At 58.4% G+C, this 26,779-nt stretch overlaps 1 protein-coding gene across 1 annotated transcript in view; it reads left to right on the top strand.

The window, feature by feature from the left end:
• Positions 1-21,119, top strand: part of HTRA1 (HtrA serine peptidase 1) — a 51,000-nt gene extending 29,881 nt beyond the window's left edge. The window contains exons 4-9 of the mRNA XM_051824326.3: positions 14,286-14,480; positions 15,446-15,478; positions 16,278-16,392; positions 17,458-17,515; positions 18,863-18,958; positions 20,447-21,119. Coding sequence (XP_051680286.1) covers positions 14,286-14,480; positions 15,446-15,478; positions 16,278-16,392; positions 17,458-17,515; positions 18,863-18,958; positions 20,447-20,615 — 666 coding nt within the window. The 3' untranslated portion in view covers positions 20,616-21,119. The remainder of the gene's footprint in view (positions 1-14,285; positions 14,481-15,445; positions 15,479-16,277; positions 16,393-17,457; positions 17,516-18,862; positions 18,959-20,446) is intronic.
• The last annotated feature ends 5,660 nt before the right edge of the window (positions 21,120-26,779 follow it).

Below are 26,779 nucleotides of genomic sequence, written 5' to 3'. Positions count from 1 at the left end.
GCTGAGAAAAAGCTGTCAGATCCTGGCTCCCTGTTCCGCAGAAAACCCTTTGCAGATGTCCCACTGTTCGTTCCTTTCCTTTTTTTTTAATTTTAAGATTTTTATTTATTTATTTGAGAGGTAGAGTTACAGACAGAGAGAAGGAGAGACAGAGAGAGAGGTCTTCCATCCACTAGTTCACTCCCCAAATGGCCGCAACAGCTGGAGCTGAGCTGATCTGAAGCCAGGAGCCAGGAGCTTCTTCCAGGTCTCCCATGCGGGCGCAGGGGCCCGAGCGCGTGGGCCATCTTCTACTGCTTTCCCAGGCCATTAGCAGGGACCTAGATCGGAAGAGGAGCAGCCGGGACATGAACTGGTGACCATGGGGGAGGCCGGCGCTACAGGTGGAGGATTAACGTGTGCCACAGCACCAGTCCCTGTTCTTATAAAAAAAAATTGTAGAGGAAAGAAACAGATACAGACACAGGAGATCTGTGATCTGCTGGTTCTCTTCTCAAATGCCTGTAATAGCTGGGGCTGGGCTAGGCCAAAGCCAGGAGCCAGAAGCCAGGAGTCAGGAGCCAGGAGCCAGGAGCCAGGAACTCCATCCTGGCAAGCGCCTGAGCCATTGCCTGCTGCCTCCCAGGCTGCCTTAGCAGGAAACTGGAAACAGAAGTGGAGCCAGGACTGGAACCCAGGCCCTCTGAGCCACTGTTCCTACAAAGGGACCTGAGCCCCTGACCAGCGCCTTGAAGGTGGGACCTGATGGGGTGACGTCCTCCCTCCTGACCTCATCGCCTTCCCCTGCGCTCCCTGCTGTCAGCCACCTGGCTCCTCTGTGGCCTCCCAGTAGCCAGGGGACCTCAGGGCCTTGGCCTTCCCCTTCCCCTGGGCCATCTTCCCCCAGCTCCTCAGAGAGCAGACCCCCTGCCTCAGGTCTGCCATTAACTTCTGCCTTAGCCAACCCTCTCCTGACCCCTCCAGGAGGGAGCTCCCGTGCCAAGTCCCCTCTGCCCTACCCTGTCCCTCTGGGGACACAGAAGCCCGGGATGACCTTGATCTGATCACAGTCCACTGTTGGCTTCGCCCTCCTCATCTCCATCACCATTTGGAACCAGCTCGTTTGTTTGCTGGTCCAAGTTCATCTCTGCTGTTGGGGGGCGAAGGCTTGTCGGGCCGTTGGTGCTGGCCACAGTCTCCTGGTGTGAACCCCGGAGCCCGCTGCTCGGCTGGTGGCCTGGGGAAAGGCACTGGGAATTCGTGTGCTGGGCTGCCCCCAGTTTTCAGATAAGGAGGTGCCCACACAGAGGGCTGGTGGCAGATCCACCTTCCGTCTCCTCTCCTCCCATCACCTGGATTTTGAGCGGACACGAGGCTGTGCCAGGCCCGTGGCCGGCCTGTGGTCCTCAGTGGCCCAGGGTGCTGGCGAGGCTGTGTGGTTTCCTGCCGCGCTCTCCCCTGACGCCAACCGCCAGGTAAATATTTGGAGACAGCCTTGCCCGGGCTTGCGAGGCAGTTTTCCTCCCTCCGCCTGGGCCTGCGCCCATCCCTGGCCTGCTCCGGCACCCACAGGCCTGTTTGAAGTGGTCCAGGGAGAAGCCGCTAGAAACTGGGTCTGCTGTGTTTGCAGAGGGCCCTGTGAGGGCCGAGCTTGCTGTGGCGTGGGATGGCCGGACCCCTGAGCGCGGGGGTCAGGTCGGGGTCGCTGGCCGGAGGGGCCCATCCTGGCAGCTTCTACAAGGGGGCGCATGCCGGCCCCCTGCAGCCCTGCCCTGCTCTGACTCCCTGCCCTGGGCTCTCGGTGTGTGAGGAGGGTCCAGGCAGCCCCCCCCCCCCCGGGACCTGGCGCCGGCCGGGGAGGGGAGTGGCCCGGGGCTTGTCGTGACTCACTCGGGGTCTCCTCAGGCAAACCCAGTTGTCAGACGGTGCTGACTCAGTGGCGCAGGCTTGTCCAAAAGCAGATCAGATAACACAGAGCCCGCACATCCCGGGAAGCCGTCACTCATCCTCCCCAAGCCACTGGGAGTCCACAGCGCAGCGCGCGCGCCACAGCCACCCTTTCATTTTGCTTCTGTGTTTTTCCATTTTGGCTTCTTCCCCCCCACGCTGTCCGTGCTGGGCGTCTTGTGGTCTCTCTTCTTTCTCTTCCAGAGCTCAGATGGCTCGCGTTGCATTTGCAAGGATGCCGCAGAGCCCGGCTGACGCTGGAGGCTTCTCTCACGCTATTGATCTTGACCGCTTCCAGGGGGCAGCGATCAGTGTGCACCAGGCACTGCACACCCCGCAGGGAGGGGCCGCGGCCTTGCTCCTGTGTGTCAGGCTCCGTCCAGGACCTCTGGCCGCTGCTCTGCTGTTTAGATCGCTGCCCCCTTGGACGTGTGAACACACTTCACTTCCTCAAACTCTCCCAACTGGAGCCCTGAGTGTTCTCTGGCGCCGGTTCAGGAACTTAGCTGATTCTTGAGGAAATTCTTTGGCCATATTTTTCTCTTAATATGGTAGTGCCTTTCCCTCTCTGGCACCCTCTTTTCAGGGAATTGGACGCACACCATGAGTTTTGGGTCCGACAAAGCAGCTCCCAGGTTGCTGGGACCGGATTTGCCGGTGCCCTGATGGGACCGTCTCCTGTCCTCTTTGAACAGAAACCAGTCTCATCGGCAGCTTAGTGAGACTTGACAAGGTCAGAGATTGGCTTTGGCCAACTACAACCTGTTGTCTGAATTTGGTCCTCCACTTGCTTAGTTAGTAAAGCTTTATTGGACGTATTCCTGCCCATTCACTTTGCCCATGCAAAGCAGAATTGGACAGTTGGTTGGGAGACCGTATGGCCTGGGAAGCTAACAGCGTTCATGAGAAAGGCTGCCAGTCCCAGTGGTGGTGCAACCCCAGTGCCAAAGATTAGCACCTTGTCCTGGAGGATCTGGAAGTGGCCCTGGGTGGTGGACATGCCCACGAGGGCCAGGGGAGGTGAGTGCTAAGTGACTGGGGGAGCAGGAGAGGCCGATTTTGTTTGCTCTTTCTCTTGGTGGGGACTGCACTTCTTGGCTGAAGATGAAGCTGTGGTCTTGTAGGAGAAAGCCCAGAGAGGCCTCCTTTTTGCCCAGTTCTCTGTTATCTCCACAGAAAGGCGCTTACCCGGATTCCCAGGTGTTTTGCAAGTGGTTATTCAATTTTAAAAGCCCAGTGGATCTTATAAGGTCTGGTTTGTTCATTCTTTCAGTTGTTTCTTATTCATTTTAAAAAAGATTTATTTATTGAAAAGGCAGAGTAACAGAGAGAAAGAGAGAGAGAGAGAAAGGAGAGAGATCTTCTGTCTTTTGGTTCACTCCCCAAATGGCTGCAATGGCCTGGACTGGGCCGGGCCAAAGCCAGGAGCCTGGCACTTCACCCAGGTCTCCCACACGGGTGGCAGGTGCCCAGGTGGCTGGACCATGCTCCATTGCCTTCCCAGGCACATTATTAGGGAGCTGGACTGGAAGTGGAGCAGCCTGGGCTCAAGCCAGACTCTCATACTGGATGCCAGCATCACTAACAGCTGTAGCCTGTGACACCACAATACCAGCCCCCACTCGCTGATTTTATAACTGTTTTCTGAGCATCTGTCTTGGCCACACTCTCTGGTACATGCCGCTGATGCAGTGACCATGGGCAAAAGCCTCGGGGCTTTAGAGCTGGAATAGGAAACAGGCACAGTGGAGTTGCATAGGGTGATGAGAGTCCATGAAGGAGGCAAGTAGAAGAAACGAGCCGGGGAGACCCTGGAGGTGATGCAGGCAGGGGAGCCCTAACTGAGCTGGGAGGGACAGAGGGAGCCGGCCAGGGGGACCAGGGGGCGGGGCAAGAATTGCAGGTGGAGTTTAATTCTCTCTGCTGCTCAGCCTGGGGGACCTGGGTCTGGGATGAAGTGCAAACTCTTATTTTCCAGTGAGTTTCTCAGAACCCTCCAGAATACAAGTCATTGTTCCTGGTTGCTGGTTTCTAGTGTGTTGTCTACATTAGTTATTGGCTTTGGTTTCTCGGGGGTCCTGCTCATGCCCTGGAAAGTTCCAATGTCTTACGCAGTCAGTCTCCCCAGAGTCTGCCACTACAAAGGTTCTTAATGATCTAGCCGGCCTTCGTCCGGGGCAGGATCCATACAGTTTCCGTCAGTGGTTTCCTAAAGCCGTCCAGACCTCTTCCTGTGGCGAGGCAGGAGTAAGACCTGGTGAGCTGAGGACTGATTATTCTAATACATGTGCTAATCAACAAGTTGCTTTTGTTAAATAAGGCACCAGATGCTGATAACAGGAACATGTGACTCATTGTGTTTTCCTCTTTGCTTTATCCACCAGGCGGCTCACAGAAACCACTGGCATTTCTTATGTCCCTGCTTTATGTCATGAATATATGTCTAATTAACTTAACATATGCTCTTGGTCTTCCACAATCTCAAATTATTTTTACATACAGGGAAGTTATGCATCTTTTAAACATTTTTTTAAAAGACATGGAGGAATCTTTCTATAAAAAAGATTTTATTCATTTGAAAGTCAGAGTTACAGAGAGGCAGAGGCGGAGGCAGACAGAGAGAGAAAGAGAGAGAGAGAAAGAGAAATCTTCTATCCACTGGCTCACTCCCCAAATGGCTGCAAGACTGGAGCTGGGCCTATCCGAAGCCAGGAGCCAGGAGCTTCTTCCAGGTCTCCCACATGGGTGCCGCGGCTCAAGCATTGGGGTCATCCTCCTCTGCTTTCCTGGGTGCACTAGCAGGGAGCTGGATTGGAAGTGGAACAGCTGGGACTTGAGCCAGCACCCATATGGGATGCTGGCACTGTGGGCAGGCAGTGGCTTTACCTGCTATGCCACAGCGCTGGCCCCCTTTTCAACATTTAAGACAGATTAGAAGAGAGTGCTGTGTCATGGGCGACTTCCCTGTATATGGAACCTACACAAGCTGTGCCTGGTCAGTCCCATGGAGCGGACGCTACGGGGCTGCAATGTGCTGGACACGGGGCCTGGTGGGAGGCCCTCAGCCCTTGCCCACCTCCAGCAGCTGGAAGGGACAGGCTGTGTAGCCTCACGGACAGCCGAAATCCAGGCCATGTCAGAGTCTGCTGCCCACGCGGAAATGTCAGGCCCACCCCCGTTATTATTGAATTTTGAGATCCCGATGGCTCTTTACAGGTCTGGTTTGTTCTTTCTTTCATCCGTTCACTTAGCCTTTCATCGATTTCATAAATATTTATGGAGCATCTGATGTGGCGGAACACTGAGGTCGGTGGGTGAAGGGGACGGATCAAAAGGACAGCCGTGTGGACAGGACAAGAGTTAGACTTGACTGAGACAGTGTTTTTCCTCGCCTGGGTGCTGCAGGAGGTATACAGCCGCTGGCCGTTGGGCTCCCATATAGCAGTGTTGACATTTTGTGGTTTAAACAGCAAGAGTAGGAATATTTGAAATGGCAAACATTGCTTGGTATAGCTTGAAGGAGACTAAATATTATGGCGGCATTCGAAACAGCAAGGAGGAAGCTGTTTTCCTGCTCGTGTAAGCCCCCTTATTGTGTTTGCCGGAGGATCCTCTGTTCTGCCCCGCCCCCTCCGTCTTGGCCCCCTCCCCCCATCTTCCCCACCGCTCTTCACGCTCCCACTCTGTCACCCTCCCGTCCACCCTGCCTCTTCTTCTCCCATCCCTGCACAGCTGGAGTAACGTGCCAGCTGGGGACCAGGATGGTGGTGGCCCGATGCCACTCTTCTGAGCCCGTGCAGTAGGCTCTCTGTGCTCTGACCTCTTGGTCCCTGGGTCGCACGCTACACTCACTGCAGCCACTCTTGACCTTCTCAGCACCATACCCTGGACCTCGTCGTCAATGATACCCCCCACCCTCTCTGGTCTGAATCCCAAGCCTCTCACTGGCAGCCTCCTCCCCTGGCAGGGCTGGCTGTATGGGCTTGTGACCTGCCCACTGTGAGGCCCTGTGACCTGCCCACTGTGAGGCCCTGTGACCTGCCCACTGTCAGGCTCTGTGCACAGGATCTTGTGCTCTGCGGTCACTACCCATTTTGTCTTTGAACTTGTGATTTGTACATGGAGATTGGTGATGAGACGAGGGAGGGTGCTCAGTGGTCTCAGCTCAGTCATATTCCTCCTCCTGCCTCCCACCTCCCCAGGACTGGTTCTGAGTCTTCCCTCTTCCTGTTCCCTGGGGACCCTGGTCCTGCCTGACCTTCCCCTCCCTGTCCCTCTGCAGTGATCCCTGGAAGGGACCTGGCATGGGATGGATTGGGGTTGGGTGTGCACCTTGCGTCACAGCATGGTGGCATGCAACCCAGGACTCAGGGTGTCGGCGCCGTGCTGTGTTCTGTGGGCCCCTGGGCCTGGGCAAGCCTCTCACATTGATCCAGATCCGCCCTGCATCCTGGCACAGAGCGAAGTGCCTTTGGGATCACCCTCGCTCCATGGGTTGGGGTGGGCCCTTGGAAAGGGGAGACGCTGGCTTGACTTCCCCAACCGCAGCTGGGGCATCGTGTGGGGTCTGGCAGCTGGCTGGTGGGGTGCCGAGTTGTGTTGCCCTGTAAATACCTTCGTGTCCCAAGGACCACAACAACATCATGGCAGGTTGAGAGAGAATGTGGAAGGAAGGAGAAAGCTTTATAGTCTAGTACCTGTAACATCACTATTATGAACAAGGGGCCTTCGTTTATTTGACAGAGAGAGAGAGAGAAAGAAAGAAAGAGAGAGAAAGAGAGAGAGAGAAATCTCCCATCTCTGATTTACTCCCTAAGTCCCTAGAACAGCCAAAGCTGGGCCAGGCCAAAACCAAGAGCCAGGAGCCAGGAACTCCATCCAGGTCTCCCATGCAGATGGCAGGGACCCAGTCTCTTGAGCCATCGTCCACTGCCTCCCAGGGTGCACCAGCAAGAAGCTAGAGTGCAGCTAAGACTTGAACCCAGTCACTGTGATACCGGATGCCACCATACCCGCCTGGCGTCCTAACCCCCAGGCCACACTCCTGTGCAGGGACCTGCATTTTCAGTTTGTAAGTAGCCAGTCCTGTCCCCTTGCAGCCCAGCTCAGCATACTTTTGGTTCATCTGGGCTCATAGCCCACGATGACCACCTTTGCACCGCCCTCCCCCGCGCTCTCTCCGGTGACGCCCCCCAGCAGCTCTGCACGGCCCGTCTGTTTCTGCTCAGGGGCCTGCACGTTCCCGGTGCTGCCTCCCGCTGGGGAGGGGGATGAGCTCTTTCCTGCTTTGCATATTTGTTCAAGAAAATGTTCGCGTAACTGTTTCCAGAAAGCACACTGAATCACTCAGTTGAGCCACGGCCAGTTGTGCCGCGTTTGCCTTTGAAGCAAACTTTAAGCAGCGTGGGCCCAGCTGCAAGGCCCGGTGCCTGGAAGCCAGTGTGCTGGACAGATGGTGGAGGCGGCCGATCCTGCAGACTCAGCAAGAAAAATATTTTTGCAACTCAGGAGCACTTTGTGCTTTTCAAAGGAGGGAAAGAGGCAATTGACTGGGCTCGTTAGGCTGAGAAGCAGCTGCCCGTCTTCCCTGCAGTGTGGTTTAATGGGTTTATTTATTGCTGTCCTTGTAGGGCCTCAGGAATGGGGTTGCAGGCCAGTGGGCACCCGAGGGCTGGTGGGCAAACCCCCGGGTGGATGCCGGGGTATCCGCGGTCCTTGCTGTCCGTGCCCCGCTGTGGAAGGCTGGCCTGGCCACATCGGGGGGGTTCCAGAAGGGCCCGCCCCTGGCGCAGCTGCACCGGTTTACAGGGAGTGGTACAGAGAGGTTTATCAGGAACTCGGGGCTTGTGGTGATCTCCCTTGAACTCCCCTCCGCTAGTAGAATTGGCTGGAAATTGCTCAGTGTCCTGGAAAGACCCCCGGTTGTCAGAGCAGAGACAGCGTTGGAATCACCAGGCCCTGCTCCCATGTCGTAGACGTGGGAAAACTGAGACCTGAGAAGTCGCACCCGTGCCCCACGTCAGAGTGAGTGATGCAGCCAGGGCTCAGGCCGTGGTGGGGTGATGCAGGCAGGGCTCAGGCCGTGGTGGGGTGCTGCTGTGGGGACGGCGTTCCCCCAGCACCCATGGAGCCTGAGGTGGTGCATGTGTCTCTGTGTGCACATGTGTGTCTCTGCATGTGCCTGTGTGCACATCCATGTGAGCACACACGTGCATGTAGCTCTGCGTGCATGTGTGCACATCTGTGTATGCATGTGTGTCTCTGTGTGCACACACGTGTATGTACCTCTGTGTGTGCGCACACAGACGTGTGTATATAACTCTGTGTGTGCATGTGTGCACATCTGTGTATACACATGTGTGTGCCTCTCTGTATGTGTATGTGCACACATCTGTATGTGCACACGTCTATGTATATCGTTGTGTGTGTCTGTGTCCTGTGTGTGTCTGTGTGTGCCTGTGTGTCTGTGTGTGCATGTGCACAGCTCCGTGCAAATGTGTGTCTGCGTACATCAATATGTATGTGTGTGTATGTGTCTGTGTGTGCATGTGTGCAGCTCTCTGTATACATGTCTGTGTCTGTGCGTGTCTGGGTTTGTGACTGTGTGTATGCATCTGCATGCGTGCCTGTGTCCTGTGTGTGTCTGTGTGCATAGGTCTGTGTGTGCATGTGCACAGCTCCGTGCAGATGTGTGTCTGCGTACATCAATGTGTATGTGTGTGTACATGTCTGTGTGTGCATGTGTGCAGCTCTCTGTATACATGTCTGTGTCTGTGCGTGTCTGAATTTGTGACTGTGTGTATGCATCTGCATGCGTGCCTGTGTGTGTCTGGGTGTGCACCTGTGGGGTGCACTCATGCACACTTGCCCATGTGTGTTTTGACTGAATCCTTGCCTTTGCACCCCTTGGTTGGTATTGGGGTGTAAGTCTCAGGGGAGCCCTCACCTGGCACAGCGCTCAGCCCGGGCCCAGCTGTTCCGTCACGGTGGGGAGTTCTGTCAGTGTGGTCCATCTGTGGTTCGTGCCAGATGCCATGCCGCAGGGGGAGCCCTCGGAGCTGTGCCGTGGGCTCCTGCTGCCTCTGCTCCCCAGCTGCAGGATCTGAGCATCAGACAGACGCCCGCAGAGATGGGGGTGGTCGACCAGCACGGCCAGACCCTCCCCGTGGGGCTGCTGCACCGGCCTCCTGCACTGGGCCGGCTGACTTTTCTTGGACTCTGCCACTGCTCTGTTCTGCCTTGCATGCATCTCATCACTTGCACCATGCAGCGACCCAGGGCACAGAGCAGCTCTCTGCCACTTGCTGGCCACGTGTCCTGAATGTTGGGCCAAGGGCAGTGGCCTGTGGAGGAGAAGAGCTGGGGCGGAGGTCAGGAGGCCGGGTTCCAGGCCCTGAGCCACCAGTGCCTGCCTTGCGTGGAGCCCATGCCGTCTGTCCCAGGTCGGCCGTTGTGGAGGCTGCACAGACGGGCGTTAGGAGCAGCGCCTTAACAAGAGCCGTTCGTCCTGGCTGTGGGGGGCTGTACTGGCCACCCGCCTTCCCACCCTCTCCCCTGCCCTAACCCTGCTGTGCTCTGACTCAGATGGTCCCCGAGGGTCTGAGGCAGCCACTGGGGGCCTCGTGCTCCTGGCCAAAGCGTGGTTGAGGGTAACCGCGTCACGAGGTGTTGCTGATGACCCATGGGAGGGATGTGCCTGTGCTTCGGGAATGTTCACCTGTCTAAAGAAGCAGTCTGCTGTCGGCGATTAGCACGGGGATTAGATGTCTGGAGTGGCAGTGGCCATCCTGTCACCGTGAGAGCAGGGTGAAGTTGCAGGGACAGAGAGGAGGAAGGAGCCTCAGGCTTGATGCTGTCTTTGATCCTTTGGCGTTACCGACCCCGGCACCCTCCTGCTCTTGGGCCGGCGGAGACTGGCTCCGCTCTGAGTCGGGTTTTCCGGGCCTAGAAGCTGACTCCCTCTAACTGGTGTGCCTGGATTGTGTTCGTGCTGGTATTTAACACCAGAGACTGCTCTGAGCCGCCCACGCCATGGAGATGCGCGTTGGGTCTTTTTCCTCTGTGTGTTCTGATGACCAGTCTCTCCCTCTGCCATCAGACAGGATGCCCGGGGGCCCTGAGCAGCTGCCTGGATCTTGGTGTCCCTGTGATGGGGACACAGGAGACTGGGACGTTGGCTGAGCAGGTTCCCGTGGGCGGTGTTAACAAGCACGGTGTTGCAGGCCTGCTTGTTTGTTTGTGGCCAGCGAAAGCAGTGGCCAGAGCCACCTGTCCTCGTGCAGGGGCCAGCCTCTCCAGCTGTCAGCACTCAATCTGCCATCGCCTCCGTGTCCTGCCTAGGGCTGGAATTTGGTCATTTGCCCAGACACGGCTCCGTGTGGAGTCCGCACCCAGGGCTTCCCACGCCCTCCTCTGCTGCCTCTCGGTCTGCCTGGTGCCTGTGTTTGCTCTCTGGGCTGCGTGGAACCCCGCATGGCACGAGGGCTGGCCTGCCAGCAGCGCGAGAGTGGACCACAGTGTGAGGGGCTCTCGGAGGAGTGTCCCTTGTCCTGGAAGGACTTGTGCCAGACATGAGCTGCGGGCCCTCCAGGTCATCCGAGGCCTCCTTCCTGCCCCCTGTGAGCCCCTGAGCCTGGCTTTCCCGCCTGCTGGCTTGTGTGAGACTGACGCAGGCAGGACTCCTGCTGGGTGTCTCCCATTGGCCTTGTCAGCCGTCAAGGAGGTCGGGTGGACATTGACCCCGTTACTGGTGGGCATGAGAGAGGCTCCAGCGAGGTGGGCCATGTGTGGAGTGGCTGTGAGGAGTGGGGCCTGCGGCTGGCCGGGTTCAAAGGGAGCCCTAGACACAGCGTCTGCAGCACCACCTGGAGCTGGCTTTGATGTGGGTGGGCGGGGACAACCTGCAGACAGACACGGTGCAGGGGCGCTGGGCTGGGCTGGGCTGGGCGGGTGGGCCCTGGACTGTTTCTTAGCACATCTGCAGGTCAAGACGGGCGGGGCTGTGCCTCCCGGCTGTGTCTGCATCCGGCGCCCCAGGCCCCCCCACGGAGCAGCATGTGTCTAGACAGTGATGGAATGAAATGTGCGGTGACCCAGGGGGTGTTGGCCGCCAGAGGTGTAGCTGCTGAGCAGACAGGCCTGAGGTGAGGATGGCGCCACGTGTGGCCCAGAACGAGGCGGATGTACCTGCCGCTGGCACCGGTGGGGAGCAGTGGCCGAGTGGTCCCCACAAGGAGGCTTGTCTTCATCTGGCCTGGCTGATGTCTGTCCCACACCACTCCCTTCCAGAGTCCTGCCTGTAATTAGAATTCCGGATTCGCTTGTGCTGGGAGGACAGGTCCGAGAGCCTGGGAACCTGTCCCCTCAAGTAGCCAGGGGCTTTATTGGCTCTGAGAAGTCCCTTTCATCTCAGAGCCTCAGTTTTCACATCTCTACAATGGGTACAAAATACACCCTAATTTTGTCATGAAAACGCTCTGTCGTGTGCAGGCCAGAGTTCCTTCCTTTCACTTACACCGTGAGACCACCCCCCAGGACCCCTCCAAACACAGTCTTGCCTGGTTCTGTCTCACCAATGCCCTGCATGACCTAGGACATGTCTGAGGGAATAAACATTTAACCGAGGTGGTAATCAGCGCTGCCCACTCCCCCTGGACAGGTGTGACCAGCTGGCCGCCCTGTGTCTGTACTTCCCCTGTGTCTGAGTGAAGTTTGTCTCCATTGGGACCCTGGGCTTGCATCGCTGGTGGCTGCCCAGCGGGTGGACGGCTGGTGGCAGCAGACAGTGTCTCCCCGAGGCTGGCCCTCCTGGGGAGGGGGCGGGCAGCTCGCCGGCCCTTCCTTGGTCCGCTCCTCCCCTCTGTCCTCAGAGCTCTCCCAAGGCCTTCGCCTCCTTCCCAGCAGCCACGGCCTGAGCTCAGACTTTGGCTGAGACAGTGAGTTATCTTTAGGTCTCGGCCTGCAGGGCCCTGGGAGGGCTGGGAGCCTGGGTCTGGCTCTGTTCCTAGGAGGCAGAGGTGGGTGGCCGTGGGGGGCGGGGAGGGGGGAGCTCAGTGCCGATGCGGCTCTCACGGGGAGGCCGGCCCCGGCAGCCTTTCCCAGGCCTCTCTGCTTGTGGCTGAGCGGCTGTGGCCAGGCCCACCGCCCTGGGGCTGAGCCAACTCTCACCTTGCAACTGCCTTCCCAGCCCACAGGCCTCTGCCACCCTGTCTTGCGCCTGCCCACCCCACACCACCCCCAGCCCAGCCCTGCAGGCCCGGGCCCCGAGGAACAGTGGTGTCCCAGGGGGCTCCCCAGAGTGGCAGCTGCACCTCAGTGGCCGCAACTCCCTCCCTGCCGTGACGGCTGAGGTCATTGCTGGCCGGGGCTGCTGGCCGGGGCCCAGGGTAAACAGGCGGCCTGAGCTCGCTGCTGTGCTGTTGGGCGCCAGTGAGCTCAAGGAGCCTGGAGCTGCAGTGGCCTTGGGTCACCCCGAGGGGAAGGGTCACTGTGAGGCTGACCTGTCCTCACTGGGGGACAGACTGGCTGGGGAGCCCCTCTGCCCCCACTGGCTTTCTTACACCCGAGTACTGATAGCAGCAATGGTGCTGTCACACTGATGCTTGCAGCCGCCAGGCGGTATTCAAACGCTGTTCAGGTCTTGAGTCCCTGAATTCTCACAGAGGCTGAGATGTGCTACATTAGTCCCACTTTTCAGATGGGAAAACTGAGCACCCTGGCGCTTGTAAGCTCAGGGCAGGATTGCAGCAGGCGGCCTGGCCTCCGGACTGTGCAGGCTGGGCTGAGGGGCGCACGTCTTCGCGCGCGGTCGCTCGGAGCCAGGTCAGGTCTCCGGCCTCCTTTCTTCCTCCGCCAGTTTTCTCAGGCGTATCCTCACTGGCCGTGTTGGTGGGATCTTTGGGGCGTGGTGCTCTGTAGGGGATGAGAGAGTCTGGGATTGGGGACGCGGTCTCGGATTTACATCTCTGCCTCGTCTCAAGTTGCCCACTCTCGTGGGGCCTCAGTCTCCTCCTCCGTGAGCGGGGCACAGTGACACCCAGCTCGTCAGCAGGGTCCGCCCCGTGCCTGGCAGAGGAGGTGGGCGCTCACGTGGCCAATGGCCTCCACCCGCTCCACCCACCGCCAGCCCCTTTGGCTCTTTCTTTTTCATGGACAGACACAAGGGACGAGGCCTGGCCAGCTCTGTGCTTTCTGGGCCCAGTCCTCCTCGCTCAGAGCAGCTGCATGTGTGACTCGGTGAACCTCAGGAGGGGTTACTGGCTCTGGGGGAGGCTGGGAAGGAGCAGGGCCTACAGCCTTCCCCAGGGGCGGGTGTGGACACAGCCTTTAAGATCCTGCCTCCCCTATCCCAGTGCTTGGGTTGGGGTCCTGGCTTCCTGCTGATGTGCCCGCTGTGGGCAGCAGGTGATGGCTTGAGTGGTTGGTCCCTGCCACCCACTGGGAGACCTGGATTGACTTCTGGGCTCCTGGTTGCAGTCTGACCAAGCTCTGGCTGTTGCAGGCATTTGGGGACTGAACCTGAAGATGGGAGATCTCTCTCTCTCTGTTTTTCTGCCTTTGAAAAAAAAGTAAAGATAAATAAAAAAAAAACTCAGAGCCCTCCCCAGCCCCGGAGGACTGAGGGAGGTCCTGGTATGGTTCTGTGTCTCCCGGCCGCTGTGGCCGGCACTGCCTGGCTGTGGGGCTGTTGTTCAGGACTCCTGACTGTGCTGGCCATGGCAGGAGGTTGGGGACCAGGGCTTCAGACTGGGGAGCACAGGTAGTAAAGTGGGAGCTGTTCAGGAGAGGAGAGGCAGCCTGCATCTCAGCCCCTGTGCCTCAGGGCCCAGATGCCTGCCGGCCGCTGCCCTGGTCTTCACACTAGCGTACTGCCCACTCAGCACAGGTGTGCCAGGAAGACTCATTGCCATTCCCTGCCCTCAGAGCCCCCCAGAGCACCAGGACGGGGGCTGCCTGTGTGGACGCTTACGTGGGGCAGGTTCTGCTGCACGGCCCTAGGGATGTGCGGACTCCCATCCTTCCCTGGGGCTTCTCTGTCTCAGCCCACCCTGGGCAGCCTGGCCCCAAACCCTGAATCTACATGGTCTCCCGGCCTCAGTTGCAGAGCAAGTGTGCTCTGATGGCTTCAAGATGGGGGAGACCCCACGTGGCCTCCCCCCTTCCCCTCGTTGTCCTTGGCCTATGGCCGCATTGTTCAGTTGCTCCCCAGGGAAGGAAGAGCCAGCCTTGTCCTGGGAAGGGGGTGTTGGTCCTGAACTCCCTTGAGGCCTGGTCTCCGCGTGGCCCCGCACGGTGTCCGTCCGTGTGTCTGTCCGTCCTGGTAAAGCGATCAGCTGCCAACACCGGCCTTGTGGTTGCAGGGGAAGCTGCCTGTCCTGCTACTTGGCCGCTCCTCGGAGCTGCGGCCGGGGGAGTTCGTGGTCGCCATCGGAAGCCCGTTTTCCCTTCAAAACACGGTCACCACCGGCATCGTCAGCACCACGCAGCGCGGCGGCAAAGAGCTGGGGCTACGCAACTCCGACATGGACTACATCCAGACGGACGCCATCATCAACGTGAGCTGCCCCTCGGGCTGCAGCCTGCGGCAGAGCTTTGCCCAAGGAGAGCCAGGCTCAGGGCCTCGTGGTGTGGTCACAGGGGCTTTGCTGGACCCCGAAAGCAGAGGAGACCACCCCCCACCCACCCCACCCCGAGCCCCGTTAGGAATCTCTGGGCCCTCCTGCAAAGAGGACCTGGGATTTGGCAGGGGCTGCAGCTGCAAGTGGCCCAGCCATAAATCTGGAGGCCCCTTGGACCCAGCTGGGGACACCAGGGTCCTGGGGAGCTGCTGGTGCAACCTTCGGGCAGGGGGGCGCCTGGCCTGCAGAGGCGTGTGCCCTGAGGCACTGTGACCGCTGCCTATGTGGTCTGCGGCGACAGCAGCCCCTCTCCCTGGGTGTAGCCTCCGTGTTAGGCCTGCTCCCATTGGTCTGGCTCGTGAGGCTCTACCCACGGCATCCACAGAGTCTCTGTAAAGCCACGTCTCCACGTCAGCTCTCTCCCAGTAGGACTGACATTTCCAAAAAGCAGGGCTTCCCCACCTCTGCGTTCCTCCAAAACACAGGGAACACCGTGTGTGTACACTCCCCGTCTCTGATCCGTGTTGATCCCATGCTTCCTTCAGCTGGCACCAAACCACAGAACCCAAACCAGCTGGGTGGATCCCAGCCACCGTGGCAAAGCTGGAGGCCCACGGAGGGGTCTGCGCCCTCACCCCAGGATGAAGACGCTGGCGGGGGCCGGGGGGTGATGCTTAGGGCCATTGCCGTGAGCCTCTGGCCTTCACAACCCCAAACTCCCCACTATGGCACGTCCAGAACATTCCAAAGCTTGTTAAGGGCCTTTGTCCCCGCAACAGTCCCCGCAACAGTCCCCGGCAACAGGGAAGAGGCGTGCCCCGTCACCTAGATGCTGCCAAGCAGGGGCTTAGGTTGGACCAGCGATACCGACACGTGACCTTTCCATTTCTGTTTGATTTCAGTATGGAAACTCGGGAGGCCCCTTGGTCAATCTGGTAAGGCCGCTCAATACCTGTGTTAAGTTATGCTTCCTAATCCGTGGCTGTGCTCGCCGTCCCCGCCCCACCCCCAGCTTGCCGAAGCCCTTGATCTCATTCGTTTAAGGAGCGCTCCCTGAATGGGCACGTCTTTGCAGACTGCCTGCCTGATGGTTTCAGGAAAGCGCCAGGCAGGCCCGAGCTGAGGTTTGAGCTCATCAGGCCAGAGGTCAAGCCAAGTTCAGAGTTAGAGACGAACGAGCGGACCGCAGGGCCCTCAGGACTGGCCCAGGAGCAGGCCCTCAGGCTGGCGGTGTCACAGAGGGTGGCTGCTCCGCGGGACAGCCAGGAGCTGGCCAGGAGCCTTCCCTGGAGACCTGGCTGGCAAGAGCAGGGCTGGCAGCTCAGGAAGAGCTCAGGTTCCTACGCAGGGAAGGGGAAGCTGCAGAGTCAGACCTGCAGGGGGCAGCTCGGGGCGGGGGGGGGGGGGGGGCGCATTTACAGAGGAGGAAGTCAAGGCCTTGTTTTGTGAGGCCCAGGGGGGCTGTCCCTCCCAGATGGTCCTGTCCCTCCCAGGTGGTCCTGTCCCTCCCAGGTGGTCCTGTCCCTTGGTGTCGGAGACCAACCCTCAGCAGTCACGGGCCCTGTCATCCTGAGGTCACTGTGGGTGGGAGAGGCAGAAGCGGGTGGACAGCCCCCTGAGGAGCTCAGACTTCTGACACAGCTCAAAGACCCCCTCAGCACGTTCCCTGCTCTCTGGGTGTGCACCTGCCCCGAGCCCACCTGCATCCTCCGAGACATGTCCGTCCACCTGCAGGATGGCGAGGTGATCGGGATCAACACTCTGAAGGTGACAGCCGGCATCTCCTTCGCAATCCCTTCTGACAAGATCAAGAAGTTCCTCACCGAGTCCCACGACCGACAGGCCAAAGGTAAGCGGGACTGGGCAGCCGGGAGTGCCGGGGACCCAGGCCTGAGGCTCAGTTCCCCCAGGGAGGCTGGTGGGAAGGGAAGAAAGGACAGTCCCTGGTTTGGATTTGGCTGCTGTGGTCCTGGGACTGGGTCAGTCTGCTGTGTGCCGGGCACGGTCCTAGGGGATTTCTGGCATTGTTTAATGGATTCTTCCTTTATGTCGCCCACGTCGTCCATCCTAGCAGGCAGGAATTGCTTCCATGGGGTTGATGAGTCGGCTGACCATCAGGGACATCACTCGCTTTGTAGTCTACTCACCCATCTGCTCTGAGTCAGCTGGGGCTGGGGGTGGATGGCTCCCCGGGGCCCTCACAGCTGTGATCCTGCGGGGGAGGGGGAGGCTGGCAGTGACAGTTGGGTCAGCTAGCATCAGTGGCAAGGGTGCCCAGGAACAGAAGCGTCCGCGACTGGGGGAGGCCCATGTAGGAGGGGGTGTGGGGGGCACGGCAGGCAGAGGAGCAGCGGGCCCTGTGGTGCTGGAGAGCAGATGGCCCAGGGGTACTCCAGGGGATGGGGGTGGTGGCCCTGCCGTTACCCACGGTCGGATGGCCGGGGCCTTGGGGAGGGACCGGGGTTGCGTTTGAGTGGCACTAGGAGCAGGGAGGCTCCTGATCTATTTGATGTCTTCAGGGGGCACTGTCTGGCAGGAGCCGGGCAAGAGGGCAGTGGTGGCTGGGGGGGGGGGGGGGCTAGTGCAGAGGCTCTGCCCCTCACCCAGACAAGAGACCCGGGGGCTTGGACCCGGAGGGAGGCAGCAGAGGTGGAGCGAAGGGGTCCCATTCTGGATGGGTGTGAGGGGCTGAGCCAGCCTGGGGGATGGGCCATAAGTCAGGATGAGCCGGTGAGGACTTGGGGTCGTGCCTAGGCTCCTGGCCACGGGGTGACACGACAGGACTTCCCCAGAGACCCACGGCAGGGAGGAGTCCAGACAGGAGCAAAGCACACCTCAGCCCCTCTTTCTCCCCCCTGGCTCCGGTGTCCCTGGCACACCCCGACTCATCTTTTGTCCTTTGTTGTCACCCCAGGGAAAGCCATCACCAAGAAGAAGTATATTGGTATCCGAATGATGTCACTCACATCCAGGTGGGTACGTGGGGTCATTGTGTCTGTGTCTTACATATAAATAAACCTGAACTTGAGAAGCCTCTCAGAGAAGGAAACTCACATGCTGCCCTGGGCCAGCTCAGTTTCTGCTTAAAGTCAAGCCACTGGGAGGGAGATGGAGCTGTCAGTCTTGGCCTCCTGCTGCTTTGCCTCCTGTTTGCTGGGAAGCTCTGAGCTGGGTCTCCAGTCTAGAAGATTCTGCCTCCTCTCCAGGCGGCTGGCAGCAGGGGGTTGGCCGCTCTCAAGGCAGGCCTGCTGAGACCCACATTCCAGGAGTGCCCAAGCACCCTCCCCCACCTGCAGCTCCTTGTGGGCAGTGGCTGCAGGAATGCAGGCCGGGCCCAGCTGGGAAGCCAGGGACAGAGGGGTGGGCTTGATTTCCCAGAACCTGTGCAAGTTGCCGCTGTGATTGCTCCTGACATACTGCGGTTTTCACCTGGGTGAAAAATTGTGCTTGCATGAGTCCTGTAACTGACTCAGCCGGCACGGCCCAGAGGGCCCAGGCAAAGCTGGCAGGGAGCAGGATATACTAACAGAGGCATGGCTAAGTCAGCTGTTATAATTTGTTACTAACACGTTGCTAACATCTTAGCATTGCAGAAGGTGGGAGGATTTTCCAGGACTCAGATGTGCACTGTCTTCTGTCTCTGCAAGTGGGAGAGACAAAGCAAGGGAAAGAAGGGCGGCCCTGGGGTCCAGCTTCCTGGGTCCCAGCCCTGAGGCTTCATGGTTAACGACCTTGGGAATGACTTGACCTCTGAGTGCCTCCATGTCCCCCTCCACAGGATGAGGACACTGTGCCGTGCAGCCAGGCTGGCATCGTGAGTGGTTGCCATGGCACCCGCCACCATTTGTCAACATGCTTACTCTGGGCCAGGGTTGTGGCCTGGTGCATTTTGTTTCCTTGGTGAGCGCCTCTGAGCCTCACAAGGACCCCTGTCCTACAGTACTATAACTGGCCCCATTTTGCGGGTCAGCAAACAGAGAGGCTGGGAAAGTGGGAGCCTCTTCTCAGGGTCACACAGCTGCAGCTGTGGCAGAGCTGGGGCTGCCAGCCAGACCAGTGTTACACCAAACTGGTTCCTTGCGTGGTGGCTGCAATTCACAAAGAAGCGATGGTCATAGCAATGACTAATGATTAATGCACTTCCCTTGCGGTGACCCAGCAGATTTTGCACTCTGATAGGGAATGTCGGAGCAGTCAGAACCTGGAGGAGTCCTGGGCCAGACGTGGGGACGAGAAGGGCACTTGGGTGGGAGCCGAGTGCCTGCAGAGGGAGGTCTGTGGTCACTTGATGTTAACACTGGCGCCTTTTCCCGGAGCAGCAAAGCCAAAGAGCTGAAGGATCGCCACCGGGACTTCCCGGACGTGCTGTCGGGCGCATATATCATCGAAGTGATCCCGGACACCCCAGCCGAGGCGTGAGTGCTGTTCCTTCCCCTCTCCCTGCGGGCTGCTCAGGGAGGGTCCTTGTGCTCTTGAAATGGGCTCAGATGATCACATCAACCCCTGACAAAGGTGGGCGACACCCGGGCACTTCCGGCCAGCCAGGCCCTCCCACAGGTCCTCGCTTCGCTAAGGTCATCCAAATGCAAAGATCAAGAATGGCTGTGGCGTGAGTCTCTGGGAAACCTAGCTGGGGAGAGAAGGTGCAAGGAGCAGTGTCCCCAAGATCTGGGGACACAGCTGCCTCAGGAGTGGGCTCCAGTGGGGCACGTGACCACTTGGCCATACCTGTTGACTCCGAAGGAGAAATAACGTGAGTGACCTCAAAGTAACACACGTTGAGGTGGCCCAGGGCTTGCTGCCGGGGTTGACAGCAGCAGAGAGCAGTGCTAGACCGGAGGCCTCGCCGCGTCCTGGAGCAAAATGTGGCCTCTTCTGGCTTTGGCACCTTTCATGATCTAAGAATAGCTTTTGCATTTGAAAGGCATTTATTTATCTCATCTGTTTGAAAGAGAGAGAGGGAGAGGGAGAGAGAGAGAGAGAGAGAGAGAGAGAGAGAGAGGAGAGAGCTGTTCTGTCCTAGTTCACTGCCCGAATGCCCACAACAGCTGGGGCTAGACCAGACTGAAGCCAGGATATGGAAACTCCATCCTGGGTCTCCCATGTGGGTGGCAGGAACCCCACCACTGCTGCCTCCCAGGGTGTGCACCTGCAGGAAGCTGGAGTCAGGAGTGGAGCTAAGACCAACCCCGGCACTCGCATATGGGCTGTGGCATCCTAAGCAGTACCCAGACACCTACCCTATGCATTTTTAAATGGTTGGGAAAACTACAAAATGCAAGTAGTGTTTTGCAACCTGTTTTATTGGAACACAGCTGCCATGCCCATTTGATGTCAGTGCTGGCTTTTGTGCTGACCTCGGTAGCTGCCATGTAAACCATGTGGCCTTCAAAGCCTGAACGAGTTCCTGTGTGGCCCATTAGAGAACAAGGTTGTGGATCCCTGTGCTTGACCGCTGAGGACCGTGGCTGCATATAGGCAGTGTCACATGTAAGAGAAGTCACAGTGGCAGACACAAAGGAAGGGTCTCCTGATGGGGGCGTCCTGCCCGGCACCATGGGAGCTTCTCTCTGCGATGTGATGCCTACTCCAGGCAGGTTGGCCGTGGTCAGAGTGCCTGGCACACGGTGCCTGCTACCTCCTGCCCTCTTTGGGGTTAGCCTACCATAAGGCCACCCACGTACTGGCAGGCATTTCTGCAATGGACACGATTGACAATTTGGCCTAAAAATTCCTTAAAGAAAACTCGGAGCAGAGATGGTCTAAGTCGTCATCCCCTGAGCTCACCAGCGCCCACCCTGTGTGCCCTGGGCTTCTCCGTTCCAAGCTGTGCCACTCTGTGGGTGCAGAGTTAGACCAGGAGGAGCAGAAACGTAACCACTGGGCTTCCCTCTGTGTTGCAGTGGCGGCCTCAAAGAAAATGATGTCATCATCAGCATCAACGGACAGTCAGTGGTGTCTGCCAATGACGTCAGTGACGTCATTAAAAAGGACAGCACGCTGAACATGGTTGTCCGCAGGGGCAACGAAGACATCATGATCACAGTCATTCCCGAAGAGATCGATCCGTAGTCGGGGCAGGAGCTGGACTTCACGTTTGCCTCGGAGGGCCTCCGGTGGCTGGTGCATGGGACTCTGGGCTGGCGGTGCGGGACGCCCACGACGTCGGACTGCCCTTTTGCTTGCTGGGTGGTGACTCGCTGGCCAGCAGAACCCCTCTTGATCGTTTGCAGGCAAAACCAGTGTAACGCTGCGGATCCGCAGGCAGCAGCTCTGCCCCCGCCCCTGTGTTGCAGTGTGCTTCCGCTCGCCAGCTTGGGCTGTGCCTGCTTAGCCAGGCGGCCTGCGTCTCCTCCCTTCCCCGAGCTGTGGTCGCAGCGCGCGCAGCGGCAGCCAGGTCCCGGGCGTGTGCGTGCTTCCTGCCACGGCAGCGCCCAGAGGAGGGGGCGCAGGGAGACCGCGCGGCGGGCGAACACTGCTTCTGAAACGGCCGAAGTTGCCTTTTTTTTAGGGATCTCTTCAGATGTGGGAGCACGATGACTTTGAGTTTGAGCTATTAAAATACTTTTCTTCATACATTGCTTTCTGGCGTGCTTCCTTCTGTCCCGTGAACGGCTGGTTTCACTCTTGATGAAATGATTATAATGTCAAGGGCGTCCTCATTAAACCCTGCTGTCCACGCAGGGTGGGGTTCCCAGTCTTTTTTTTTTTTTTTTTTTAAGGAGCAGTCATATCCTGTTAAAAAGATTTTTTTTAATTTATTTTTGTTTATTTGAAAGGCAGAGAGATCTTCCATCCATTGGTTCACTCTCCAAATGCCTGCAACAGCCAGGGTGGAACCAGGCCAAAGCCAGGAGCCAGGAGCTCCATCTGGGTCTCCCACAGAGGTGGCAGGGACCCAAGTACTTGAGTCATCACCTGCTACCCCCCAGGGCGTGCATGAGCAGGAAGCTGGATCGCACTCCAAGGTGGGATTCGGTCCCAGGTGCTTGGCTATGTTGAATTGTGGGATCCGAGAACTTTCCCATTTAACCCACAGAAGACAGTCACAGATGCAACGGCAAGAGGATTGATGGTTTTATTGCCAGGAGCCGGGGCTCCCACCGACACATACAACACAGTGCAGGGCGGGGTGAGAAGCCCCGCCTCTCTCCTTCTCAGCGTTTTTATACACTTGAGTAAACAAGCATATGCGTCATTACGCACGTACACTGGTTCTTTTATTCTTTATATGTCAATTACCTAAATTTGAGCATTTTATTGGTGCATCCCAGAAGTCCGGGACTATGCGTCTCAGAAGGAAGTGGTCACACAAGGAAGTAGGAGACTATTAATTTCAGGAAGTATTTACTAAGTTTCGTTTTCTGAGAATTGGGCCTTCCCATCTTCCTGGAGTTTGTGAAGCCTGTCATGGCGGTACAACTATCCCCCCTACCTTTACTTACACTGGACATCCCACATTAAGTCACTGAGCAAGCCGCATAGTACAGAAGCAGAAAGCAACTGATATTCAGCATCCGCTAGTTCTATATATATATATATACACACACACACACACACATATATGTATATATGTGCATTTCACCAGCTATGGGATGTGGGCATCCCAAGCAGTGGCTTTACCCTCTGAGCCACACACCTGCTCCAAGCTCCCAGTCTTATTTCAGTATTGTCCCGTGGGGTTTGCAAGTATGAGGACGCCCTGGGTGGCCACCCTGGCTTTATGAGGTGGGATTTGAAGACGGTTGCACTTAACATCTGGAGCTTCTACATCGTGTGGGCCAGAGGATTTCCTGAGCCTCTGCTGCGTGCCAGGCATGGTGCCAAGATCAGGACAGATGCAGGCCTTCCCCGAGCCTCAGTCAAGGAGCTGGGTCTCCCTCCGATAGGGGCACAGTTCCCAAGGCCAGGGTGCAACCCAAGGGCTGGCCCATTCTGGGGGCCCAGGATGCAAGGCCACTGCTAATCTTGATGGGCCTGGGTTCTGACAGAAGAACCGGACCTGGAGCCTGGTGCAGGGCTCCCCTCGACATATGCTTGAACAGGTGCAGCCTTAAGCAGCTGGAGGGCACCTTTATGTCCACGAAGGCCTTCCAAGAGTTTGGGGAGCTGTACCCAAGAAGACCACTGCAGAACTTTAGCTTGGGGGGGAAACCAAACACACACACTTTGGCTCGGAAGTTTGCACAGGCCTTGGTCCCCGTGGGGGAGTACAGAGCAGGGAGGAGGCAGCAAAGGCCAAAGACTTTATCAGTGTCAGACGTCCAAAGGAGGAGGGCCTCGCACAGGGCGGGGCCCCAGTGCTTCAGCTGAGAACCCGTGGATGGGTGAGGTCTGGTTTGGAAGCGCAGAGGCAGGGGAGGGCCAAAGGACTGAGTGAGAGTGGAGTCAGCCCATGAGGCCAAGCCCGCGTTAGTATCAGGGCCAGGACCGGGCCTCCAGCGATGGTGATGGGTATCCGAGCACCTTGGGGCCCCGGCAGCCCTGGGGCAGCCCTGCGTTCCTGGCACCCATGGCCTTGCAGAGCCAGGGAGGAGCCGGGGGGCCTCGGGCTCTCAGAGTGTTTTGCATTCCCTCCCTTCCCCGTTAAAGGTGGTGACTCAGAGTGGCCTCGGCTTCAGGGACGTCCCCAGAGGTGCTGCCACAGGTGGGACGATGTGCTGGGTTGGCATTGAGGTCAGGACCAACCACGGCTCGAGCCGGTCTTTCTTCAGCCTGTCAGGCATCTGGAGGTCACGGGGGGCTCTGCTGGAAGGGTCAGCCCGGCCTCTCCTCCAGTCCTCTGCTTTCCACTGTTGTCAAACTGTGGGCGATGCCAACTGCAGCAGCAGAGGGGCCCGAGCGGCTGGGGTCTCTGTGGGTGCCTTCCAAGCCCAGAGGAATGTCTGAGCAGAGCAGCCCTGTACGGGGAGGGTCCTCTTTTGCGAATCCCTTTCCTCTCTGCAAATTGGGAAGACGCTCCCGTCTGGTAGGCAGTGTTTGTAGTAGAACTTGCACAGTGTGTGTCTATGCCTGGCAAGCACCTGGGGCCCCGCCTTGGCTAGCAAGGGTGCCTGGCCTATCTCGGCAGTCAGGGCCAAACCACAGAGCTGGTGCGCAGGGCTGTGTGCCTGGTGGGTGAGGCAGTCCAGGTTCAAGGTTTCTCTGGAAGTGGCCTTCCCGTCTGCAGTGGCTATCAGTGAGGCCGGAGATCTGACCACACCAGAGGGGCTCAGAGGTCTCACCATCTGCCAGGAGAGTCCAGCTGGGGCCCAGCCCGAGAAGGCTGTGTCCCAGCGTGAGCGTCCCCAGAAAACTGACACCCATCAGCCACTCTGATGATGCCATGGTTCTGGGTGAGTCCAGAGAGCAGCCAAGCTGGAGGACTTGTCCAGTGCAGGGCGGGCAGAAGCAAGTAAGCCTGTTCTCACCCCGGCTGTTAGCCTCTTGACTCCCACAGCCAGGTCAGGACTGGCTCAAGGGAGGAGACTTTGCCACTCCCGACCTCAGAGGCACCAGATCCCATTTTGCGACCCTTGCTGTTGGCTGCAGTTCCGAGCCTTCTATCCTGTGCACCTGCTCGCTGTTGCCCTGGCCTGGGCAGGTGTCTGTGCTGACGAACATTCTGGAGCCCTAGCGGGTCGGTCCTGCAGGCTTCCAGTGAAGGGAGAAGCAGTGAGTGAGGGGCTGCGTGTGTGCGAGTGGATGCAGGGCAGGGATGCAGTGTGACAGTCAACACTGAGGACGTAGAAGGCAGCATCTCCAGCGGACCAGCCAGCACTGCAGCGAGAGTGTGCCTAGCACGTCACAGGTGCACACAGGTCTCCGAGCATCCCCTCAGGAATGCTGTTACTGTCCCATTTCACAGATGAGCAGCTAGGATAGGAGCAATTAAGTAACTTGCCTGAAGGCACCAGCGGGGAGGGGACGTGTCATGGTGGGAAGCCTGGAGGCGGGGAGCAGAGTGGGGACAGTGGTCCTCAGAGCGAGTCTCAGTGTCTTCTTGGGACTTCCCCTTCCTGACTCAGCCCCAGCCTGCCCTTGCTGATTCTGTAAGGTGGGACCTCCTTTCACTCCCCAAACACCGCATTTTCTTGTCGCCAGACCAGAAGCAGCTCGGCCCCCTCCGCTCTGCCCAGAGGCTCCTCTGGGTCTCTCCACCTCTTCCTGCAGGAGCCGCAGCTTCGCTCAGAGGAACGGGCAATAGAGCAGCGAAGAGAAGGGCGCAGATCTGCAAGTGTGCTTGAGTGCATGGCAACCGCATCAAATAGGAAACTCAGACGAGACACCGATGGCTGAAGCTTGAACTCTTTCCTGCTGGGGAAGAGGGAAGCGGTGCTAATTTCTGAAAAGTAAATGATTTTAGGAGAAATGGATGGGTTCCAGGAGCAGACAGTGGCAGGGGTCAAAGTTCCCCCTGCTCCGGGTGCAGGTGCAGGGGTCTCATTCTGCAGATAAAGGCTCCCAGGTGCTCTGGGTGCGGCAGTGACTGTTCCTCTGTTCTCAGCTGTTAATCTTTCCTGATTAGGGCCGGCGCGATGCCATAATAACCACACACCTTCTGGGGAGGGGCCGCCTTCCTAGTCAGGAACTTCAGAGATGGCTCCCCTGTTTCAGGAGAGGCAGAGGAGCAGGGTGAAGGCCCAGAGCAGACGGGGTCCTCAGAGCCGAGACCGTCCCGGCTTCTGCTCGGTGAGAAGTGCCACACGCTGGGCTCAGCTCAGCACAGCCCACAGTGTGGGTGTCAGCGTGGGGATCAGGCAGTGGGGGAGCCGGCTGGCACCATCGTGCACAGTCAGACCTTCCGTGACTTCTGGGAAGACTCAGCCGGCACAGGCTCTGTCATCCTTTGTTGCTGCTGCTTATGTGAGAGCAGACCAAGAGACAGAGAGCTCCCATCTGCTTATTCACCACCCAAATGTCCACAGAGGCTGGGGCTGGGCTCGGGCCAGCCTCATCCAGGCCTCCCAAAATCACAGGTTCAAATCCCAGCTCTGGCTTTCACTCCCTGTGAGACCCTGTGAGACGAGGGGCAAGTCTTTGATTTCCCTCTGTAAAGCCGGCTGGGGTCTGAGGAGCGGGAGGCGCTGCACACGAGCGCCCCCTTGTCTGGCGAGTGGCACTTCCGCTCCGTCAGCGCTCGGTTTAGCACGTGGAGAAACAGTGCCCAGGAATGACACGAGGCAAGGCCAGGCAGCAGCCCGCTCACCTGTCCACTCTGCTGTCCCGGTGTTTATTAGCTGGTTCCGTTACTCTGCGAAGCCATGGAGGTGATGGTGATTTGAGGTTTACAATGGCCAACCTGAGCGCGCCCGCACTGCTCTCTGAGCTCCATCTCTGCCCCTCCCTCCCTTTCTCAGGCCCTCCCAGGCATGGTCCGAGCCCACAGGCCGCCTTCCCAGCACAGGCGTCCCTGAGAAAGTTCCCCAGGTGAGCCTGTGTGTGTTGGACGTGCACGCTCTGCGGCTCGCCGAGCACCTCCCTCTTGGCCGGGCAGCAGGTGGGCAGACTCCTCTTGCCTCTCATGGCCACGGGAAATGCCTGAGGTAGGGGTGGGGTGACGTCACTTGGCCTGGCTCACAGCAAGGAATCTGGCTGCCAAGCAGGATGCCAGAGTTGGCAATCCAGCCACACCCGTGTGCTGGCAACACATCAGAAGGCCTCTGGCTTTTCAGGGCATGGGGCCTGCTTCTGGGGAGCTGGCCTGGGCTGCCCACCCTGTCTGGTCCTCGGCTGACTCACCTCTGTCCTTGCGGCTCCCTCAGGTGCTTCCATGGAAGTGTAGGTGGAGTGCCCGCCTGCTGGCCTGCACGGCCAGGCCTTAGACAGCTGTTTGATTTAGCATTGTTGAGAGTAATTGCCACAGGGTAGGGCCCTGGCAAGAATCAGCAAAGAGCAAATGAACGCTCACAAATGCACTTCTAGTCTTTTTTTTCCAACAGAGCTAGACAGTGAGAGAGAGAGAGACAGAAAGAAAGGTCTTCCTTCTGTTGGTTCACCCCCCAAATGGCTGATACGGCTGGAGCTATGCCAATCCGAAGCCAGAAGCCAGGTGCTTCCTCCTGGTCTCCCATGAGGGTGCAGGCGCCCAAGCACTTGGGCCACCCTCCACTGCCCTCCCGGGCCACAGCAGAGAGCTGGCCTGGAAGAGGAGCAACCGGGACTAGAACCTGGCGCCCATATGGGATGCCGGCGCCGCAGGCGGAGGATTAACCAAGTGAGCCACGGCGCTGGCCCCAGCACTTTTAGTCTTAAAA

The sequence above is a fragment of the Oryctolagus cuniculus genome, chromosome 15, assembly GCF_051225735.1.
Source record: "Oryctolagus cuniculus isolate XC-2025 breed Fujian yellow rabbit chromosome 15, ASM5122573v1, whole genome shotgun sequence".
Taxonomy (NCBI): Eukaryota; Metazoa; Chordata; class Mammalia; order Lagomorpha; family Leporidae; genus Oryctolagus; species Oryctolagus cuniculus.
Note: the sequence above shows the minus strand (reverse complement) of the source record. Positions and strands in the feature narration are given on the sequence as shown.